Here is a 20825-nt window from a genome sequence, read left to right as displayed (position 1 = left end):
TCCTAGGATGTGAATTTAGCTTAAAAATCTCCCTAGGAGATTTTCATGGACTCAGCCGCATACTGCTTAGCAGGCCTGTGTTAGGAATAGTCACTCCAGAAATCTTTCCAATCTTCCAGAAGTGATAGAGCACCCTGTGGAACCCAGGTTCCATGGCACCCTTCCAGGAGTTTTAGAGAGAAAAACAAAGCCATATTCAAATACATTGTTCTTAATATTTATTTATTTTCCCTTTTGTTGCCCTTGTTTTTTAAACTGTTGTACTTGTTATTGTTGTTATTGATGTCACTGTTGTTAGGACAGAGAGAAATGGAAAGAGGAGAGGAAGACAGAGAGGGAGAAAGACAGATACCTGCAGACCTGCTTCACTGCTTGTGAAGCAACTCCCCTATAAGGCAGGGAGCCAGGGGCTCCAACTGGGATCCTTATGCCAGTCCTTGTGCTATTGCTCGGCTCCCTCAAATACATTTTAATGAAAAATCTTGCCAAATGAAATTATGTCACAGTGACCACCCAGCCTTGTAGTCACTAATATATTAATATAAACATTATTTGGCTCCATGTTGTTTGAAAGGCTTCAGACTGTACTAGTCTAGATTTCTACTTGCAGCCTGAAAAGTGAAAAGTTTCTAGCATATTTGGATCCAAAGGAGTTGCTCAAGTTGTGACTGTCTTCACTGATTTCCTTATTTCACAATTCAGAACTTCTCACCTGGTGCCTTGGTGAGCTTCATTAAACTAGTCTGAGTTGTTTCATTTCTAAACATCAAAGGTTTCCATTTCCTCTACATTAAAACTACAGAAGACAGAAGAGTTTTTTTTTCTAAGTTTCCTTTGTTTATTCAGTGACCTGACATATGATGGAAATCTAACAAGTATTTGTTGAACACAACCTATTAATTTAACAAGAAATATAAAATAAATAAATTAGAGAAGACTATTCTATGGAAGGGTATAGTAAAAAGATAAGAAAAAGAGAGAATGAAAGAAAATATAGTGAATTACAACATTTAGAGACAAATATACCTACGGCAGAGCTGAAGCAGTAGACCAATCTGTCTACAGATGACTTTTTCCTCCCTTATTTCCCCACATGACTTTTTGATAGATCTGTGTGGCATTAAAAGGTGGTGTGCTCCCCAACCCCCTCCACCCAAATTCTAACAGTTTGTTATTACAACAGTAATAACAAAAACAGGTAACTTCTGTTTTCATCCCAAACATTTGGAAATTCAAGTCTCACTGGACCCCACATTTCCCTGTGAAAACAATAAGGGTGAGATGAATTGTGGCTCTTGCTTGATATATCTCAAGTTTACCAAATCCCACTGGTTAATTAACTAAAGAATTTTACCTTAAATCTGAACTAAGCTTGACATCATCATTTTCCTGAGCCCTGTAAGCATCTGGTCATTCCCAATCTAATCTCCTTATGTGTAAAAATTTGATAGAGGTTAAAATAACATAACTGTAACATCTGAGTATTTCTAGAAGGGTTAATTGCTACTGCATTGTCTCCTTGTCTATACCAGCTTCCAGAAGAGGGTGGGCCAAAGAAAAAAACACTAATGCATTCAATGTCAAAGAGAAAAGTCCTGTCTTCCACTTCTTTTGGTCCTAAAGTATTTCTACCATGGGTAAAGGTCTGTCTTCACAGTCCTTCACTGAGTGTCTCCATGTCCTTGCTCTCTTTGCCTCTCTGCAAAAACACTTACAGAACAGGCTTAACTTCATAGTATCCATCAAGGATTGTTGCTATGAGGCTCAAAATTTCCCACTAAAAAGTTTTACTGTTCAGAGTCATCCTACTTCAGTTACTACCATTGATACTTTAGACATTAGAGTCTTCGTTGGAATTATAAACACTTTCTATAAAATTTAAATGATTTCTTCATCAAATCTTTTATTTTTTTTTTATTTTTTTTATTTTTTATTTATTTATTTTTTAAAAAATATTTATTTTATTTATTCCCTTTTGCTGCCCTTGTTGTTTTATTGTTGTAGTTATTATTGTTGTTGTCGTTGTTGGATAGGACAGAGAGAAATGGAGAGAGGAGGGGAAGACAGAGAGGGGAAGAGAAAGATAGACACCTGCAGACCTGCTTCACCGCCTGTGAAGCGACTCCCCTGCAGGTGGGGAGCCGGGTGTTCGAACCGGGATCCTTATGCCGGTCCTTGTGCTTTGCGCCACCTGCGCTTAACCCGCTGTGCTACAGCCCGACTCCCTCATCAAATCTTTTAAATCAATGTCATTAGACATTAAAATGTCTATTCTCTTCTCTAGTGTATTTTTATTTAAAAGAAACTATTGATTTAAACCCAAGAATCTATAGTTGAGCAAAGGAAAAAATTTAACCAACATAGGATTATAAAACCATTGAATCAAATTTAAATCAATTACTATGTAAGGAGTTCTGAATAGGAGTAAATGAATTATTTAACTTCTAAGTGAAAGCTTTACAGATCTCTCATAAAAATTTTATTACCATAGTTAACAGAAATTTTGTGAATTACTGTCTACATATACAGGAAAATCATAAAAAAAAGAAACATTACAGAAGGACCAAAAAAAAGAACATGCTACCTCAATAATTTTTATATAGTGTTAGACCTAAAACTATGATATATTGACAGAAATTGATTTAAACTATGAGTACAAAGAACTGGTATAAATCCTGATATCTAAAAAATTTAAATGCCTTTTTGTTGATATATATATTTTCCCTAAAAAGAATTTTTTTGCGATAACTAACTGTTGCCTTTTTATTCACTCAGCTATTACTTTATTGGCAGGATGAACTAAAGCAAACAAGGTTACAGATTTTAAATATTTAGACAACAAAAGCTAGCAGTCCCTGTGGATGCAAGAAAATGAAGTAGACAAGTCTTTGGAATCTGGCAGAGGGAATAGAAAATGCATATGATGAAAAGCAAGGCAGTGGGACTAACATAATAAATACAGTGGTGCAAAGAGCTATGACAGCCCATTCATTTATGTATTCATTCAAACATACTCTGGGTGCATCCTCTTCCAGAGCAATAGAGAAAGCTATAACACTTTCTTATCAGAGAGTTGAAGGTTTAAAGGAGGGAAAGACAATTTTCAAATAATTACACAGATACATTAAGAAATGCACAATTCTGATGGGGCAGGCGAGAGGGAGGTATGACTTGGTCAAGCTGGAGCAGCTGACACAGTGAGCACTGAATTCTACTACTACAACCAACAGTTCTCAGAGCAGAGAGAATTAAGGCACATGTGCCAAGGTACTGTGGATATGGACTACATGGAAAGTATCTGGGACTGAAAGTAAAGTGGTGGACCCAGAGAAGAAATAATCTGAGTCATGCTAGATGAGCGTGGAGGACAGGCAAGGCTACCATCTAGAGGACTTTGTAGGTCATGATAAGAATGTTAATTTTTATATTCTGAGCATTAATTATACATAAGAGGGTTACTAAGCAGGGAGCAGTGAGGGTAAATTTAGTTAAGAAACAACAAAACCTAAATACCCTGTGTATTGGGTTAAGAACAAATGTGGAAGAAAAAGGAGGAGGAAGAAGGAAGGGGATGAGGGTGATACAGAATAATGGTTATGTAGGGACAGGGGGGTGGCACACCTGGTTAAGTGCACATTATAGTGCTCAGAGATCTGGGTTCAAGCCCCTGGTTCCCACTTGCAGGGGGACAGTTTCACAAGCAGTGAAGCAGGTCTGCAGGTGTCTCCCTCTCTCCCTATCACCCTCGTCCCTCTAAATTTTTCTCTGTCCTAGTAAATAAAATACATAAAGTTTAAAGAATAAATTATTAACACAAAAGACATTCATGCTTGGAACTCTGAAGTCCCAAGTTTAATTCCCAGCACCATAAACCAGAGCAGACAAATAGTCTGAAAACAAAACAAAGAACAGGATGAACATAACAGTAGGTGACTATGATGCCATGTAGGCTAGCCCCAGGAAATACTTAGTTGAATATACTGGGCAAAAAGTAAACAAGTTCACAGAACTGGAATATTTAGGCTTACTGCTGTGAGAAAGGGCCAGTGATGGAGAAGAGTCTGTCAGAGGTAACTTCTAGGTGTCTGGCACTGAATGGAAAAGGGTACTAGTTACAAAAAGGGAAGTGGTCCAGCTTTGGGAGTTTGGGAGATAATAAAGGTGATTTTGGATTATGCTCAGATTGAGCTGCTTTTAGAAACATAGGAAAGAATATGAGGTAGGAATCAGATAAATAGGTAAGGAAGTTAGAGGTGGGTTGTGACTTGAAGAGATTGCAAAGGGAGAATGTGTAACATGAGAAAAAGAGGTATTAAGGGCTCTGAGATTTAATGGCTGAATAAAGAATTGTCACACAGAGAAAAACAACTGTCTGAGAGGCTGAGGAAAATCCAAGTAAAGGTGACATCCTGGAAGCCTTGCACCTAGGTACTGCTGTAATAAGTGACAATGCTAAGTATTATGCCAAAGAATGAATGGTGAAGCAAGATGATTATGAAAACTAGCCACTGGACCTAGTGACACTGGCTAGAATATATGTTGGAGGTTAAAGCCAGGTTGAAATGCCTGAGCACTAGAGGGAAGTGAGGAAATTAACTCATCTCATAAACTCTGGCTCGGTAAAGAAGGGAGACGGAATAGTAGTGGAATGGCAAATGGAAATGAAAGCTATTTTCTGCTTTTATATTTAGTGGGAGAAAATGGAAAGTATTTAAAAGCCAACAGAAACCAGTGGTGTATTGATTCTGCCAAATGAGTAAAATGTTCCATTTTTCTTTCTTTCTTTTTTTTTTTTTTTTGCCTCCAGGGTTACTGCTGGGACTTGGTGCCTGGACTATGAACCAACTGCTCCTGGAGGCCATTTTTTTCCCCTTTTGTTGCCCTTGTTGTTTATTGTTATTATTATTATTATTGCTGTAGTAGTTGTTGGATAGGACAGAAAGAAATTGAGAGAGGACAGAAAGTCAGAGAGGGGATGAGAAAGACACCTGCAGATCTGCTTCACCACCCATGAAGTGACACCCTGTAGGTGGGGAGCCAAGGGCTTGAACCGGGATCCTTATGCCGGTCCTCATGCTCTGCACCATGTGCGCTTAACTTGCTGTGCTACCACCCGGTCCCCCAAACCATTGCATTTTTCTCTGAGGTTACTTACCTATCATTGTATATGAACATGGTCTGCAATACGCACCCCAGACTAATATATGACCCTTGCTTTCAGGAAATGAAAACAAGTGACACAGCTTACCAGCTAGGAAAGAAGCTGAATAAACGTTCATGGGAAAGCAAGATGGATTTATTAGTGATGGTGAACAAGGTGCTGCACTGCATCTATTGCTCTTGATTCTTGTAAAATAAAAGCTAATACTGACCAAAAAAAAAAAAAAAGCCAACAGAAAGGGTGTTTTTAGGAAAGCATTGGATTTGAGGTACAGGAGAGAGAGGGTGGATATAACAGCATTCTGAAGAGAGTGAGTAGTTTAAGTCCTAGAGATAAGTGGAAGGGCTGGTCTAAGATGAAAGGAAGGTAAAAGTGTCTATTGTAAAAGGAAGAAAGGAGAAGTGGGAGTAGGTGTTTCGTATTTGTAACAGAGAGCCCTGTGAACTGTTCTTTTCTCCATAATGTGGAAATGAAGTCACTGACTGCAAAGAGCAGAACAGACTTGAAATGGTCAGAAAAAGGGAGAATAGAATATGAGAACAAGGACCTCAAGGAGGACCATCTGAGGAAGGGACACAATAATTACAGAAAACTCAGAGGGCAAAAGTGGTGACAGTGAAGAGACAACTCACTCATGTCCAGTTTGGTTTTTGACAGATTGGTTTAACACAAAATGCTAGTTTCGCTATAAGGACTAACAACTGAATAAACCCATTTTTCAATTGATGAATCTAAAACTATAATAAGTATGACTTCAAAATATGTCTTATAATCAAACTTTAATCTCTTAAATCTGTTTTAAAACTCCTATTTTAGACTCACATTTAGCTCAATAATATAATTTTGTTCATTCAAATAATTTCAAGAAATGTCACCCCAAATGAATCTTTAACATTATTCCCTAACTCTAATATACAAGCCAAAAATAAAAATGACCTATATGCAAATCTTATATGCAATTTGTAACTGAGTCCTCTGTGAATATAGGTGACAAAGATACACCAATATTTGGAGGTATAGATCAACTTGCCAAGGCTCATGTCCAGCGGAAAAACAATTACAGAAGCCAGAACTCCCACATTCTGTACCATCAAAACAATTTTGATCCATACTCAAAATGAATCAAAAAATGAGGGAGAAGTATAAGGATAGGAGGAATAGATAGGAAGACTCTGGGAGGCAGCTATGCTCACCACTATACCACCAATATCTACGATAGGAGGACTCTGAACTCCAGCTCCATCAGGATACAGAGAGAGGAGGAAAAAGGAAGGGACATTTGGATATAGTAATAGGGTCATGAGTGGGTTGGAGGGGAAGAGAAGACTAGACCTGGAAGAAAAAAGTGGTAATTATGTACAAATGTAGATAGATAGTTGTAGAGATGATGGTTAACTCACGTGTGCAACTTTGGGAGAAATGCTGTGGCTAGCAATGGAGGGACTGGGGATTCAGAACTCTGGTGGTGGGTACGGCATGAAATTGCATCCTTGTTGACATGTAATTTTGTAAATAAATATTAAATCATTAATTTAAAAAAAGGTTAGAAAAAAGGATATGCCAATATTTGAAAGTGTACATATAAAAAAGAATAAAGCCATAATTTCAGTTTTTGACTGGCAAAGAACCAACATCAGAACATGCAAATTATCATTTTTGCTTTTTTCCTTACCATATCCACAGAGCTTCTTTTCTCTAGTAGTATTCGAAATAAACTAGCTGTAATCTTGTTATCAAGGACTCCTTGGTCAAGGCCACGATTATCATCTTGCATGAGTCTTCGGTCCATGATAACTTCAATCTGACCTAACAAACAAACAAGGTGGCCAAAGTTATTTCATATAAATATACACTGAGGGTCACTCAAGTGTAAGGTACATTCAAGTTTATCCTCTATTAAGGAGACAGATTCTATAAAATCCATAGCACCACGGACTTTTTTTTTTTCTTTTTTTTTCCCTCCAGGGTTATTGCTGGGCTCTGTGCCTACACCATGAATCCACCGCTCCTGGAGGCCATTTTTCCCCCCTTTTGTTGCCCTTGTTGTTGTAGCCTCGTTGTGGTTACTATTATTGCCATTGTTGATATTGTTCGTTGTTGGATAGGACAGAGAGAAATGGAGAGAGGAGGGGAAAACAGGGAGGGGGAGAGAAAGATAGACACCTGCAGACCGGCTTAACCGCTTGTGAAGTGACATCCCTGCAGGTGGGGAGCCAGGGTGTCCTATCGAACCAGGATCCTGCAGACCTGCTTCACCGCCTGTGAAATGACTCCCCTGCAGGTGGGGAGCCCCGGGCTCTAACTGGGATCCTTACGCCGGTCCTTGCACTTTGCGCCACGTGCGCTTACCCCGCTGTGCCACCGCCCAACCCCCACGAACTTTCTTTTGATAACTGCTCAAATCAGCCAGTATAAATTAATAAGAAGGGACTATATTTTTGTTGTTCTCTACTAATCTCGAGTAAAATCTTGATTAGAAAATGAGAAAACAGACATATCAGAATTGAAGTAAAATTTAAAAATAATTTTATATACAGAACAAAGTCCTCCAAAATTTTCACTTACTAAGTACATTTAGAGTTTTAGACTTTTTATGAGATTCATTAGGAAATGCATCAAGTTTGAAGACAAATTCAGATAGGTACAATGTAAAGATATTTGAAATAAAACTAGACATTATTAGAAAAGTGATGAGTTTCTGAAGAAGATCTAGGACTTGAGCACTCAGCACATATGTACAACCTTTCCCCCTGAATATTATATTAGTGAAATCAGCCTCTAGGTCAAAAAGGCCTTTTTGCTCTGCAACAATTCCACATTTCTTCTACTTTACACAGTTAGATAGGGGATAGTAGACTAACATAAATATATTTATTTATTTATTCCTTTTTGTTGCCCTTGTTGTATTGCTGTAGTTATTGTTGTTATTGATGTCGTTGTTGTTGGATATGACAGAGAGAAGTGGAGAGAGGGGAAAACAGAGGGGGAAAGAAAGATAGACACCTGCAGACCGGCTTCATGAACCAGGATCCTTATGCTGGTTCTTGCGCTTTGTGCCATGTGCGCTTAAGCAGCTGCACTACCACCCAACTCCCCATATTTATATTTTAAAACATACTAAAACTAAAGCTATATATACTTAAAAATGTGTATTTATGTATGCACCCAAGTAGTCATTTATATTTCTAGTGATCAAGTCACATTAAAGGGTAATACATAAAAAGATTTTTTAAAACAGCTTTTACTCTTAAATAGCCTAATTTCTTTCTCATAGTTTCTGGTATTTGGTCAAGAAATTATCAACAATGACTAGAACTCTTGTTGCTGCTACTTCCATATTTTAGATGATGACTTTATAGAACTCTTCAGGCACTGGAACTGAATGTCCCCACATGTATCTACATTTTGATCACTTCACACAAAAATTAGTAAACTAATTTCTTAGCAACTTCTAATTATTCACCTGCTTCCAAATGATAGTGCATATATGATGTGACACTCAGTAATTTCCCAAAACTGCATTTGTTTGGGAGTGTATAGCAAGGTCAGAGGAGCTTTCTTTCCCAGGGCTCAATTAAATTATTCAATAATATGAGAAATGTTGTTTGTTTCATGACTGCTTGACTCCTAATGCCTAATTCTGTTTTAGAACCAACTTTTCAAATTTTAGGATTTAAAAAAAAAGGTTTCTCTAATGATAGGTGCTTGCAAAAGAGATACAGTATCATACACAACTGAATCCTACTCAGTTACAAGAAAAGATCAATCTCTTGTCTTTCACACTACAATATCATATATTTTTTTTTTACTGAAACTGGAGGAAAGTAGGGTTAAGTGAAACAAATCAGAGAAAGATAAATACTAGACGAACTGTCAACTAGAAATAAACCCTCAGTCTACAACTGGAGATGTGAAGTTACTAAGAGGAGTGGGGAGGAAGGAGAAAAGAGGGTGGAAAGAGGGTGACCCGCACTTTGGTGGCAGTGAGGCACGCTGACATTATTTGTTAGAGTTGTGCAACTAAAGCTGAATAAGGGCAAGAGACTGGTATACTTTAACGATGACTCTTTAGTCACTATCAGGCCATTCCACCAGCTGGGGCCCCTAATTGGGGAGTCCTGGGTCTCCCAAACAGACTTGATAAGACCCTCTCTCCATTGTTTACGGTCATTTCTAGCAGGAACAACACAATAAGACCCCTTTGTGGGCCCCCATAGGACCTTGCCCTCAACTTGGATCAACAATGGTAGAGAACGTTCCATCCTCTGAAGGGAGGATGGACAACATACTCTAAGCTACACCCGAGGAAGATGGGTCAATACTGGGGCAGCATGAAATGTTCCTACTCATGACCACAGAATGTGAGCTCAGATCTAGAGGGATGTAGAGGTCACACACGCTCCTAAGCTAATTATGGGCCCCAGATCACAACAAATTGATGGGGTTTACAGTAATATTTATACCCCTTTCCCATATTAGGGAGCTACTTTCTTCCCTGATCCAGTTTTCTGGTCCTTTTCCCAGCCATGACATCATTTCCCCAGACAATAATTAGGATTCACCTGCATATTAGATTTCAGGCTCAGGCAAAAACAAACAAAACAAAACAAACAAACAAAAAACCACGTATAGCCACAGGCCCTTTGAAATATAACTAAAATATGCCTACTTGCTATCTACAAAATGGAGAACCCCCCACAACTCTTCATCTGCACTATTCCAGTCTTTAGGTCCATAATTGTCCAACAGTTTATTTGGCTTTGTATATTAACTCTCTTTTCAGCCACCAGGTTCCAGATGCTAGCAGGATGTGACCAGACTTCCCTGGACAGACAACCCCACCAATATGCCTTGGAGCTCCGCTTCCCCAGAGCCCTTCCCAACTAGGGAAAGAGGGAGACAGGATGGGAATATGGATCGACCTGTCAACACCCATGCTCAGCGGGGAAGCAATTACAGAAGCCAGACCTTCCACCTTCTGCATCCCACAATGATCTTGTGCCCATACTCCCAGAGTTAAAGAGTAGGAAAGCTACCAGGGGAGGGGTTGGTATACAGGTCTGGTGGTGGGAATTGTGCGAAGCTGAACCCCTCTTATCCTATGGTTTTGTCAATGTTTCCTTTTTATAAATAAATAATAAAAAAGAGTTGTGCAACTATACTCTTAACATTTCCTCAATTAAAAAAAAAAGGTGTCACAATGTTGCATCAGGCACAAGGATATTTTGAATTTTTCTTGCCATGAGCATTATGGCTGGAATTCAGCGTGTACAGAACTCCATGGCTCTCAATGGCCATATTTCGTACTGCCCCCCCCCCACCTCTAAGAGACAGAGACAGAAAGGGAGAGAAAGAAAAAGAGAACAACACTTAAACAACCTTCTAAGTAATTCTATGTGATGATCTAGGTCTTAAACTGGAGTCCTTTCGCATGGTAATGTGAGCTCTCTGAAAGGTAAGCCATCCACTTTTTTCTGGTCTGCTTATATTGATTTTAAAGAAATTATGACTTTCTCCTTTTGGCTTATTTCACTTAACAAGATTCCTTCAAGTTCCATCTAAGATGAGACAACGGAGATGGCATCATCATTTTTAACAGCTGAGTAGTATATAGATGTTACAGGGGGAACTTAAGAACCAAGAAAAGGAAAACATAAAGTGAAACTTGGACTGGGTATAGTGAATTGCACCAACGGAAAGGACCCTGGGGAAAGAAGGAAAGGGCATGACTGAGGGTGTATTGAGGTTCTGATGGTGAAAAAGGGACTAAAATGGGGAGTGAGAGTGTTTTGCAAATGTCTATCATGGGGAGATAAGAAATTGTACCTATATGTTAACAACTATACTGTAAATCATTAACTCCAATAAAGTGATTTTTAAAAAAAGGCACCATTCACAGAGTGGGATATTTTATATAATATTACATTCTTTTAAGCTCTCTTTTAAAAATCTGAATAATGTCACACTGTTGATTCCTTTCCCACACTATGATGACAAAGGACATTGAGGAATAGGTCTGCAATTGGAAGTGTGATTTCCAGTTTGCTGAAGGCCTGCTTCTCCCTGCACTCCCTGGTGAAACTCTGATATAAGGCCATTATTATCATAACTATGCTTATGTCTGTAAAGCCTGATTTAACGTGAGATAACAGAGAGAAATGAGTGTGTTAAAGTACAGAATTATGAATATAACCCATATCAAAATGGGTTTATGCTATAAGATACACCAGATATCTGTGTCCATTTGTTATATACCTAGATTAAAAAAAATCATTATTTACTTTCTGACAGATCAGGGTACCATTCTAGGACATGCAATGTTGGGAATAGATCCATAGGCCTCACACATGCAAGTCATTCACCAGGGAGTTATCTCCCTGGCTACTTTTCTTATAATCTTAAGGTAGTTGTCATAGGAGCCTAAAAAATAGCTCACATGGTTATGACTCTGGCATTTAGGTGACCAAGATTCCAGCCCAGTGCCCACCACACTGAAGAAAGCTTCAGTGCTGTATCTCCTCCCCACCCCCACCACCCTGGCTCTCTCTCTCTATTTGAAAAAATAGATCTTGGTACAGTGAAGTCCCAGAGATGGGGGTAGGGGGGGAGAAATCACAGTAACTCTTAATATATAATGAAAGAAGAGTATTTGATGATAAGTAAATGCTAATTAAAACTTTATGTTGTAAAGGATAAATACTGCCAAAAGAAAGCTTTTCAAAATCAAGGTCTAATATACATTTTCTTTTTCAGAATTCCTAATTTTATTTATTTATTTATTTATTTATTTATTTTATTGCCACTAAGGTTATCACTGGTACTCAGTGCCTGCAAGACGAATTCAGCACTACTGCAACCTTCTTTTCCCCTTTCATTTTTCTTTTTCAGAGACAGAGAGAAATTGAAAGGAAAGGGGGAGACTGTGAAGTCCAGTCCCCAACCCCTGCCACTTCCTGCAGGTAGATACCAGGGGCTTGAACCTGGGCCCTTGTGCACGATGATGTGTGTGCTTTACAGGCTTGTCACTGTCCAGCCCTTCAGAATCTTTAAAGTCTTATCTCTCACTTTTTATCCCCATATCTGTATTATCTCTACTCCTATTCTTCTAGAATGACAGTGATTTAGGGAAGGACCTAAGCTTTGAAAATTTAGGCAGACTATCTAAACTTTCAGTTATGTTTCCATGTATGTTTAATCATGACAATGACAGAGACTTCCACAGTTGGCTACCAAGAGAGGCACCTTATCTTTAAAAACACTCTTGAAGTGAACTTTCAGATCTCCATTTTTTAAAAAAGTATTTTATTTATTTTATTTTTGAGAGAGATCCAAAGAGAGAGAGAGAGAGAGACAGCAAGAAACACCAGAGCACTGCTTAGCTCTAGCTTATGGTGGTGCGGGGGATTAAACCTGGGACTTCAGAGCCTCAGGAATGAGAGTCTCTTTGCGTAACCATTATACAATCTACCCCCACCCAATCTCCATCTTCTTCATCTGAACATTATTTGACATTGTTCTCACAAATGCCCAAGTTAACTAATAGTCTGGTTCTCAAGAGGTGACATTAGTGATTGGAGATGCTATAGTATCATAAGAACAACAAAAAATGCACAGATGCAACTGCCAACCCGACTTTCCTGGGCAGACGACCTCACCAATGTGTCCTGGAACCCCACCTCCCCAGAGACCTATCCCACTAGGGAAAGACAGAAACAGGCTTGGGGTATGGATTGAACTGTCAATGCCCATGTCTTGTGGAGAAGCAATTACAGAAGCCAGATCTCTCACCTTCTGCACCCCATAAAGATCTTTGGTCCATACTCCTAGAGGGATAAAGAATAGGGAAGTTTCCAATTGGGGAGGTGGGGTGGCTGGGGGGCAGGGGGGAATGGATATGGAACTCCGGTGTTGGTATGGAATTGTACCCATTTTATCCAACAGTAGTATTTGGAAGATACTGTCATTCATTATTAAATCACTAATAAAAATAGTAACAATAACACAAATACACAAATGCTTGGAGATTCTATGAACAAAAAACAGTATGAACAATACATACCACTTTTCAAACTTGATACACCTAGAGACTGAGCAGAGAGAAGAGTCAAGCGGTGCTCAGAATCCTGAATGTAGGCCATTGTGGTCATTGGATAGACATTTGCTTGAAGAGGCAATTTGCTCAGCGTCATCCTGGGTTGAATCTAGAAGACCACAAAATTCTCTTAAGATAAATCACTAATATTTACATATGCACTTTTACAAATGAAACCTGGCTACAGATAACTTTTCTTTCAAAGCTCCCTTTCTTGTTCAAGGAAAGCACTCATTTAAAAAAATAAAACATTCAGAATAATATGAAGCCAAGTCATGAGGATATTAGAAAATAACATCTAAAGTGAGAAAGTTAGAACTTGTCCATATTTTCAGAATAGACATTCTTATTTAAATTCAGAATAAAAATCCTTCAAAAAAAGTCTTCAGGTCTCCAGTATTTCCATAAAACAAATTATAAAGGTATTAAGTATTCATTTCTCATCTAAATCTAGCATACTGCTTTTGTAATGAATGCTAAGCATTAGCTCTCTATCCCCTTTCAAGAAATATCTCTTATAATTCTTGAATCATTTTAATAAATACCACAGATCTCCCCACCAAATCCTCTAATATACTACATTATAATAACTGAATGCATATTTATATTTAAAAATTACTCAGTGCTTACTCTTCCTGTTTAGTTTCAACGTAGAAAGTTTCAAATGTCAATTTTTCTTGATCTAGTAAGGGAATGCATAAAATAAAGCTCTAGTTTTAGTATTTGGAAGATACTGACAGCGTAGCCTAGGTTAGGCCAAGGAGATTCACTCAACCCTCTGGAGACATTACACAGAGACTCTTTTATCAGGAATCTTGTTCACATGACATAAAAGTGCAAGGGAAAGCATAATGTGAAACCTGGACTGGGTGCAGCATTACTGCAACAAAGCAAAGGACTCTGGGAAAGGAGAGAAAAGGGTGAGATGGTGGGCACTCTGGAATTCTGATATATGGCGGTGGGGAGGATCTAGGCTGGGGGAAGAGTGTATTATAGACATTTATTATTGGGAGATGAGAGGCTGTACATATGTTTCAACAACTGTACTGTAAACCATTAAGCCCCTAAAACAGTAGGGAGGGAAAATATTATTTAAAAACGTCCCATTTTTATAAACTGATAACAGTTTTACTTGAAATTCAAGAAAAGGACAAGTAGGAAGTTACTATAGCAGTGGCCATTTTTTGAGTGTCTATTATTAACACAGGCCACTATTAAAAACTTTTTTTTTTTTTGACAGAGCTAGAGCTTCACAAGCCTACAATTTCAGCATTCCTGGCATTCATTCAGATGGAGCAGTGAAGGAAGTAGTGAGAGACCATAGCATTAGAGCTCCCCCTGGTACTATAGTACTTCTAATGTGGTGCAAGGGTTCTTACATGGATTGTATGTGCCCTACCCAGTGAGCTATCGTTTTGGCCCTACACATAAAATTCTTTTTTTTTTAATTTTATTTATTTATTTTATTTATTTTTTCCCTTTTGTTGCCCTTGTTGTTTTATTGTTGTAGTTATTATTGTTGTTGTTGTTGTTGTTGGATAGGACAGAGAGAAATGGAGAGAGGGAGGGGAAGACAGAGAGGAGGAGAGAAAGATAGACACCTGCAGACCTGCTTCACCGCCTGTGAAGCAACTCCCAGGGTTCGAACCGGAATCCTTATGCCGGTCCTTGTGCTTTGCGCCACCTGCGCTTAGCCCGCTGTACTACAGCCCGACTCCCTACACATAAAATTCTTAACATTCACAACAACCTTGTAGTATGCCCTAAAACTTTCTCACAAAACTGAGTAGTGTCCCCTTCACTGATAAATCAGGCAGTGAGTATGATTTTATCTTGATGGAGGAGGTGTCACTACATAGATGATAGTGCTGGAATGAAGGTGGGCTCTGATCCATTACTTGGTGTCCTTTTAAGAAGAGGGGAATCTGAACACAAGAACATACAGAGATTCAAAAAGAATGCCAAGTGACACTGGAGAGAGAGAAGAATATTTCTTTTTTTTTTTTTTTAAGTTTTTTAATTAATTTATTTAGTTATTTATTTTCCTTTTTGTTGCCCTTGTTGTTTAACATTGTTGTGGTTATTAATGTCATTGTTGTTGGATAGGACAGAGAGAAATGGAGAGAGGAGGTTAAGACAGAGAGGAGGAGAGAAAGACAGACACCTGCAGACCTGCTTCACCGCTTGTGAAGTGACTCCCCTGCAGGTGGGGAGCCGGGGGCTCGAACTGGGATCCTTATGCAGGTCCTGGCGATTTGCGCCACGTGCGCTTAACCCACTGCGCCACCGCCGGACTCCCAAGAGTGATATTTCTATAAGTCAAGGAGTGCCAAGGATGTTTCCACACTATGGAGGAAGCATGGCCTTGACTACAATTTGATTTCAAAGTCTATTGTCCAAAACTGTGGAAGAGTAAATTTCTGTTGTTCCAAGTCACCTATTTTGTGGCAGCTTATATAACAACCAAGGAAATTAATAAATTAGTGAAAAAAGTAGAAAGAAAATTTAGCTTGAAAGAAATTTCTATTGCTCCTTTCCAATCTTGATCTTCCCATTCCAATAATACTTATAAAATAATTTCCTCCCATTCAATAATACTTATAAAAAGACATTTAAAAATGTCGTGACTATCTTGCTGCCTCCCTGAATCCTTACCGGGGGGCCTAAATTTCTATTTCTGCTCTACCATTCTTTCCAAAGTTCACAATTTAGCCTATTTTAAAAGCAGAAATATTTAGACTATACATTTAAAAATAATAATTCTCTGTTTAAATGTTCAATCCTTGAAAAGGAAATTCACATTTGTATTCATTTTTTCCATTCATGTATACACCCACACACAAAAATAATTGCTTCTGTAAGATTTTAAGAAAAGTCTTTTTTTTTTTCCTGTATACAAGGAAAATAAATCATCATAAAGTTAGGGCTTCATTAAAACATCAAACAACTGTAGTAGAATTAACATGTTAATTCAAAATGTATATTGCATTTTTTTTTCCTTTTTGCTTTGGTAAAGGTTTAAATTCAACTCCTGCATAAAAACTGTAGAAGAGAAAGTTATCACCATTCTTTCTACTCATTCCAGTTGAAAATCAAAGTAAAAGCATTTGTTGTGAAAGCATTTCTATTCACCACCAGAAATTTCTAAAATACTAGTGTCTCAAAAACATGCTAATGTTTTTAATGGTATTATTTCAAAGGCACAATGTCAGACACACATGCTCTGAATACAGAAGCTTAGATAACAATCAAAAAATTCTATTAAATTAGGGAACTGACATTATGCAAAAAAAATGAATCAATTTTCTCATTACTATTTCAAACTGCTTGGTAGAAATTTTGATTGAATACATAACTACCCATATTTATAAGCAGAAATAAAAGAAAAAAAAGTCTCAAAACAGAATAGCTCACACTCAGCTCGACCTGACCCGGACTCACTATCTAATCGAACAATAGTTTCAGCTTTTCCAAGGAGGTGAAATTTTTTAAATTTTTTTATTTAAGAAAGGATAAATTAACAAAACCATAGGGTAGGAGGGGTACAACTCCACACAATTCCCACCACCCAATCTCCATATCTCACCCCCTCCCCTGATAGCTTTCCCATTCTCTATCCCTTTGGGAGCATGGACCCAGGGTTGTTGTGGGTTGCAGAAGGTAGAAGGTCTGGCTTCTGTAATTGCTTCCCCGCTGAACATGGGCCTTGACTGGTCGGTCAATGCTCCCAGTCTGCCTCTCTCTTTCCCTAGTAGGGTGTGTCTCTGGGGAAGCAGAGCTCCAGGACACATTGGTGGGGTCTTCAGTCCAGGGAAGCCTGGCTAGCATCCTGAGGATGCCATCCGGAACCTGGTGGCTGAAGAGAGTTAACATACAAAGCCAAACAAATTGTTGAGCAATCATGGACCCAAAGCTTGGAATAGTGGAGAGGAAGTGTTAGGGGGGTACTCACTGCAAACTCTAGTGTACTTCTGCTTTCAGTACATATTTTGCACTTGTTTATGGATACATATGCTCTCTCTCACAGAAACTGGTGTATATCTAGGTTTTGGGACTTTGTTAGAAAGTGAACCTGGGATGGAATTAGAGTGTACTATAAAAGGAAAGGTCTCACCCAAGTAATGAAGCTGAAGGGTTTTCATTCCACACGTGAAGTCTCTCGACACAGTCTGAAGTGAAGCATGTTGAGGTGGCAATCGTTGTGTTGATTAGGTTGCGATCGGCAGATGCAATATTATTTGATATGGATTGGGAGAAGCATACGAGAAAGTGGGCCCTATCCAAGGGTTCCAGGACTGGGGGAAGTAGAGGCTCTATACTGGAGATGTGAGGTTCCTGCTGTCTTAGGGTTCAAAATCACATTATTTGTTAATTGGGTTAACTTTGAAAAGTCCTTTTGTTAGGGTTTGCTGTACAGTACCAAGTGTCTTGTATATAGCTGTGCTATTGGTTGCTTCTGATCTATTTGGTCTAGGCTTTTGAGAGAGTCCACATATCAAATACACAGCCTATATATTAAAAAGACTCAGTCTGTGTTTTAAAAAACTTCGAGATATACAATTAATTTTCCCTCTCTCATATTAATTATCTAGTGATTTATATGACTACATTTTACTAGGAATGTACATAAACACCATTCTCACCACCAAAAGACTGTGACCCATCCCTCCCACCCACTCCCACCCCCCACTGGCCCCAGGAAACTGCATGTCTACCCCTCACCACAGGGTTTTTACTTTGGTGCCCTACTTACAATTTGATCAGGTCCTGCTTTTAGTTTCCCTTTCAGATCTTCTTAGTCAACTTCTGTTGATGAGTGGGATCATCCCATACTCATCTTAATCTTTCTGACTTAGCTCACTTAACATAATTCCTTCTAGCTCTGTCCAAGATGGGTCAGAGAAGGTGGGTTCATTGTTCTTGACAGCTGCATAGTATTCCATTGTGTATATATACCACAGCTTTCTCAGCCACTCATCTGTTGTTGGGCACCTGGGTTGCTTCCAGGTTTTAGCTATTATGAATTGTGCTGCTATGAACATAGGTGTACACACCTCTTTTTGGTTGGGTGTTATGGAGTCCTTGGCGTATAAGCCCAGGAGAGGAATTACTGGATCATATGGAAGGTCCATGTCTAGCCTTGTGAGTTTTCCAGACTGCTCTCCACAGAGGCTGGACCAATTTACATTCCCACCAGCAATGTAAAAGGGTTCCTCTGTCCCCACATCCTCTCCAGCATTTGTTGCTGCTGTCCTTTTTGATGTATGCCATTCTCACAGGGGTGAGGTGGTATCTCAATGTTGTCTTAATTTGCATTTCTCTGACAATCAGTGACCTAGAGCAGTTTTTCATATGTTTGTTAGCCTTTTGGATCTCCTCTGAGGTGAATGTTTTGTTTATATCCCCTGCCCATTTTTGGATGGGGTCATTTGCTTTTTTGGTGCTAAGTTTGCTGAGCTCTTTACATATTTTGGTGATTAGTTTCTTGTCTGATGTATGGCATGTGAAGATCTTGGGAGGTGAAATCTTAAACCAGCCAACCTGGAGTTTCTCAGATCAATACCACAAAGGCAATTTGCATAAAACTCTCAGGCCTACCCTGGCTTTACTAGCAATAATCTTTTCTTTTGCTAATAACCTTGTTCCATGCTTTGTCTATTAAACTTTCTATTTTGTACAAGTCCTTGTGGGTCTTTCTATTCGATTAGTTTTGTTTTATAACCTTCCTAACTGACCCTCTCCCTTTACTCTTTCCAAAGTTCTTTGCATATATAAGAAGCAAACTAACAAAGGATTTCCCCACCCTGGGTTTAGCACTTGAATTTCTGGGTTGCTCTGTTCTTATGTACAAGAGGTATACAAGTTACTGGTAAACAGCCCTTTAATTTTTATCTTATCATTTTGAGTTATGCTTGTTAGATTATTTATCCAGCCCCTGAAGAATAGAGAGGGGTACAGGATGATTTCTTTCACTAGGTTCCTATTTAATCTGCAAAACAGTCACAAAATCTTCCTTTGAAAAATGCAAAACCTTACTAATAGACATTTTACAAAGTGGTCTCTCAAATATTTCTTTTTAACTTTGGAAACTTGGTTGAACACAGAAACTTCAACTGTCTGTTAAAATTTAGTTTTATTCACAGACTGAGTCTTCTTAATATATAGGCTGTGTATTTGATATGCGGACTCTCTCAAAAGCCTAGACCAAGTAGATCAGAGGCAACCAGTGGCACAGCTATTTACAAGATACTGGGTACTATACAGCAAACCCTAACAAAAGGACTTTTCAAAGTTAACCCAATTACCAAATAATGTGATAATAACATTAACTATCGATTGGCTTTTTGAACCCTAAGACAGCAGGAACCTCACATCTCCACTATAGAGCCTATATTTCTCCCGGTCCTGGAACCTTAGGATAGGGCCCACTTTCCCACATGCCTCTCCCAATCCATATCAAATAATATTGCATCAGCTGATCATAACCTAATCAACGCAACGATTGCCACCTCAACATGCTTCAGCTCAGACTGTGTCCAGAGATTTCAGGTGTGGAATGAAAACCCTTCAGCTTCATTACTCGGGTGAGACCTTTCCTTTCATAGCATTCTCTAATTCCATCCCAGGTGGATCACTTTCTAACAAAGTCCCAAAACCTAGATATGCACCAGTTTCTGTGAGAGAGAACATATGTTCACACGTATCCATAAACAAGTGCAAAATATATACCTGAAAGCAGTAGTACACTAGAGTTTGCAGTGAGCACCCCCCTAACACTTCCTCTCCACTATTCCAAGCTTTGGGTCCATGATTGCTCAACAATTTGTTTGGCTTTGTATGTTAACTCTCTTTTCAGTCACCAGGTTCCAGATGCCATCAGGATGCCAGCCAGGCTTCCCTGGACTGAAGACCCCACCAATGTGTCCTGGAGCTCTGCTTCCCCAGAGACCCACCCTGCTAGGGAAAGAGAGAGGCAGACTGGGAGTATGGAGTGACCAGTCAACATCCATGTTCAGCGGGGAAGCAATTACAGAAGCCAGATCTTCCACCTTCTGCAACCCACAATGACCCTGGCCTGGGTCCATACTCCCAGAGGGATAGAGAGTGGGAAAGCTATCAGGGGAGGAGATGGGGTATGGAGATTGGGTGGTGGGAATTGTGTGGAGTTGTACCCCTCCTTCCCTATGGTTTTGTTAATTTATCCTTTCTTAAATAAAAAATAAATTTAAAAAATTTAGTTTTATTTTAGAAATAATTTGCAAATATTAAACACCCTTTTCAAAGGACACAAAATTGATTGCCCCATTAACCTATATAAAAGTTACACATTAATATAACCAGTACTTAAGTCGTTTTAAAGGAAAAAGTACCTGGTATCCATTTAGGTCAGTATAAAATCTATTTTGACTGCTTATGCTAGAAGAAATTTTCATTGCAATTTCACGGTTATATTCTTTTCGGATGTCCACAATGTTGGAAATTTCCACAGACTGTCCGTCTATTCCTAAATATAAAAGAATAACACACAGAAATTAATAGCCTCAATTTTCTTAAACATATTATATAGAACTC

The 20825-nt window shown here is 38.7% G+C and overlaps 1 protein-coding gene across 1 annotated transcript in view; it reads right to left on the bottom strand.

Annotated features, from left to right (window-relative positions):
- MAN2A1 (mannosidase alpha class 2A member 1) overlaps positions 1-20825 on the bottom strand; it is a 232810-nt gene that overhangs the window by 19601 nt on the left and 192384 nt on the right. The window contains exons 17-19 of the mRNA XM_007529199.3: positions 20624-20757; positions 13221-13362; positions 6834-6967 (exon numbers count right to left, since the gene is read on the bottom strand). Coding sequence (XP_007529261.1) covers positions 6834-6967; positions 13221-13362; positions 20624-20757 — 410 coding nt within the window. The remainder of the gene's footprint in view (positions 1-6833; positions 6968-13220; positions 13363-20623; positions 20758-20825) is intronic.

This window comes from Erinaceus europaeus, chromosome 11 (genome assembly GCF_950295315.1).
Source record: "Erinaceus europaeus chromosome 11, mEriEur2.1, whole genome shotgun sequence".
Lineage (NCBI taxonomy): Eukaryota > Metazoa > Chordata > Mammalia > Eulipotyphla > Erinaceidae > Erinaceus > Erinaceus europaeus.
This window is presented reverse-complemented; position numbering and strand designations above follow the sequence as displayed.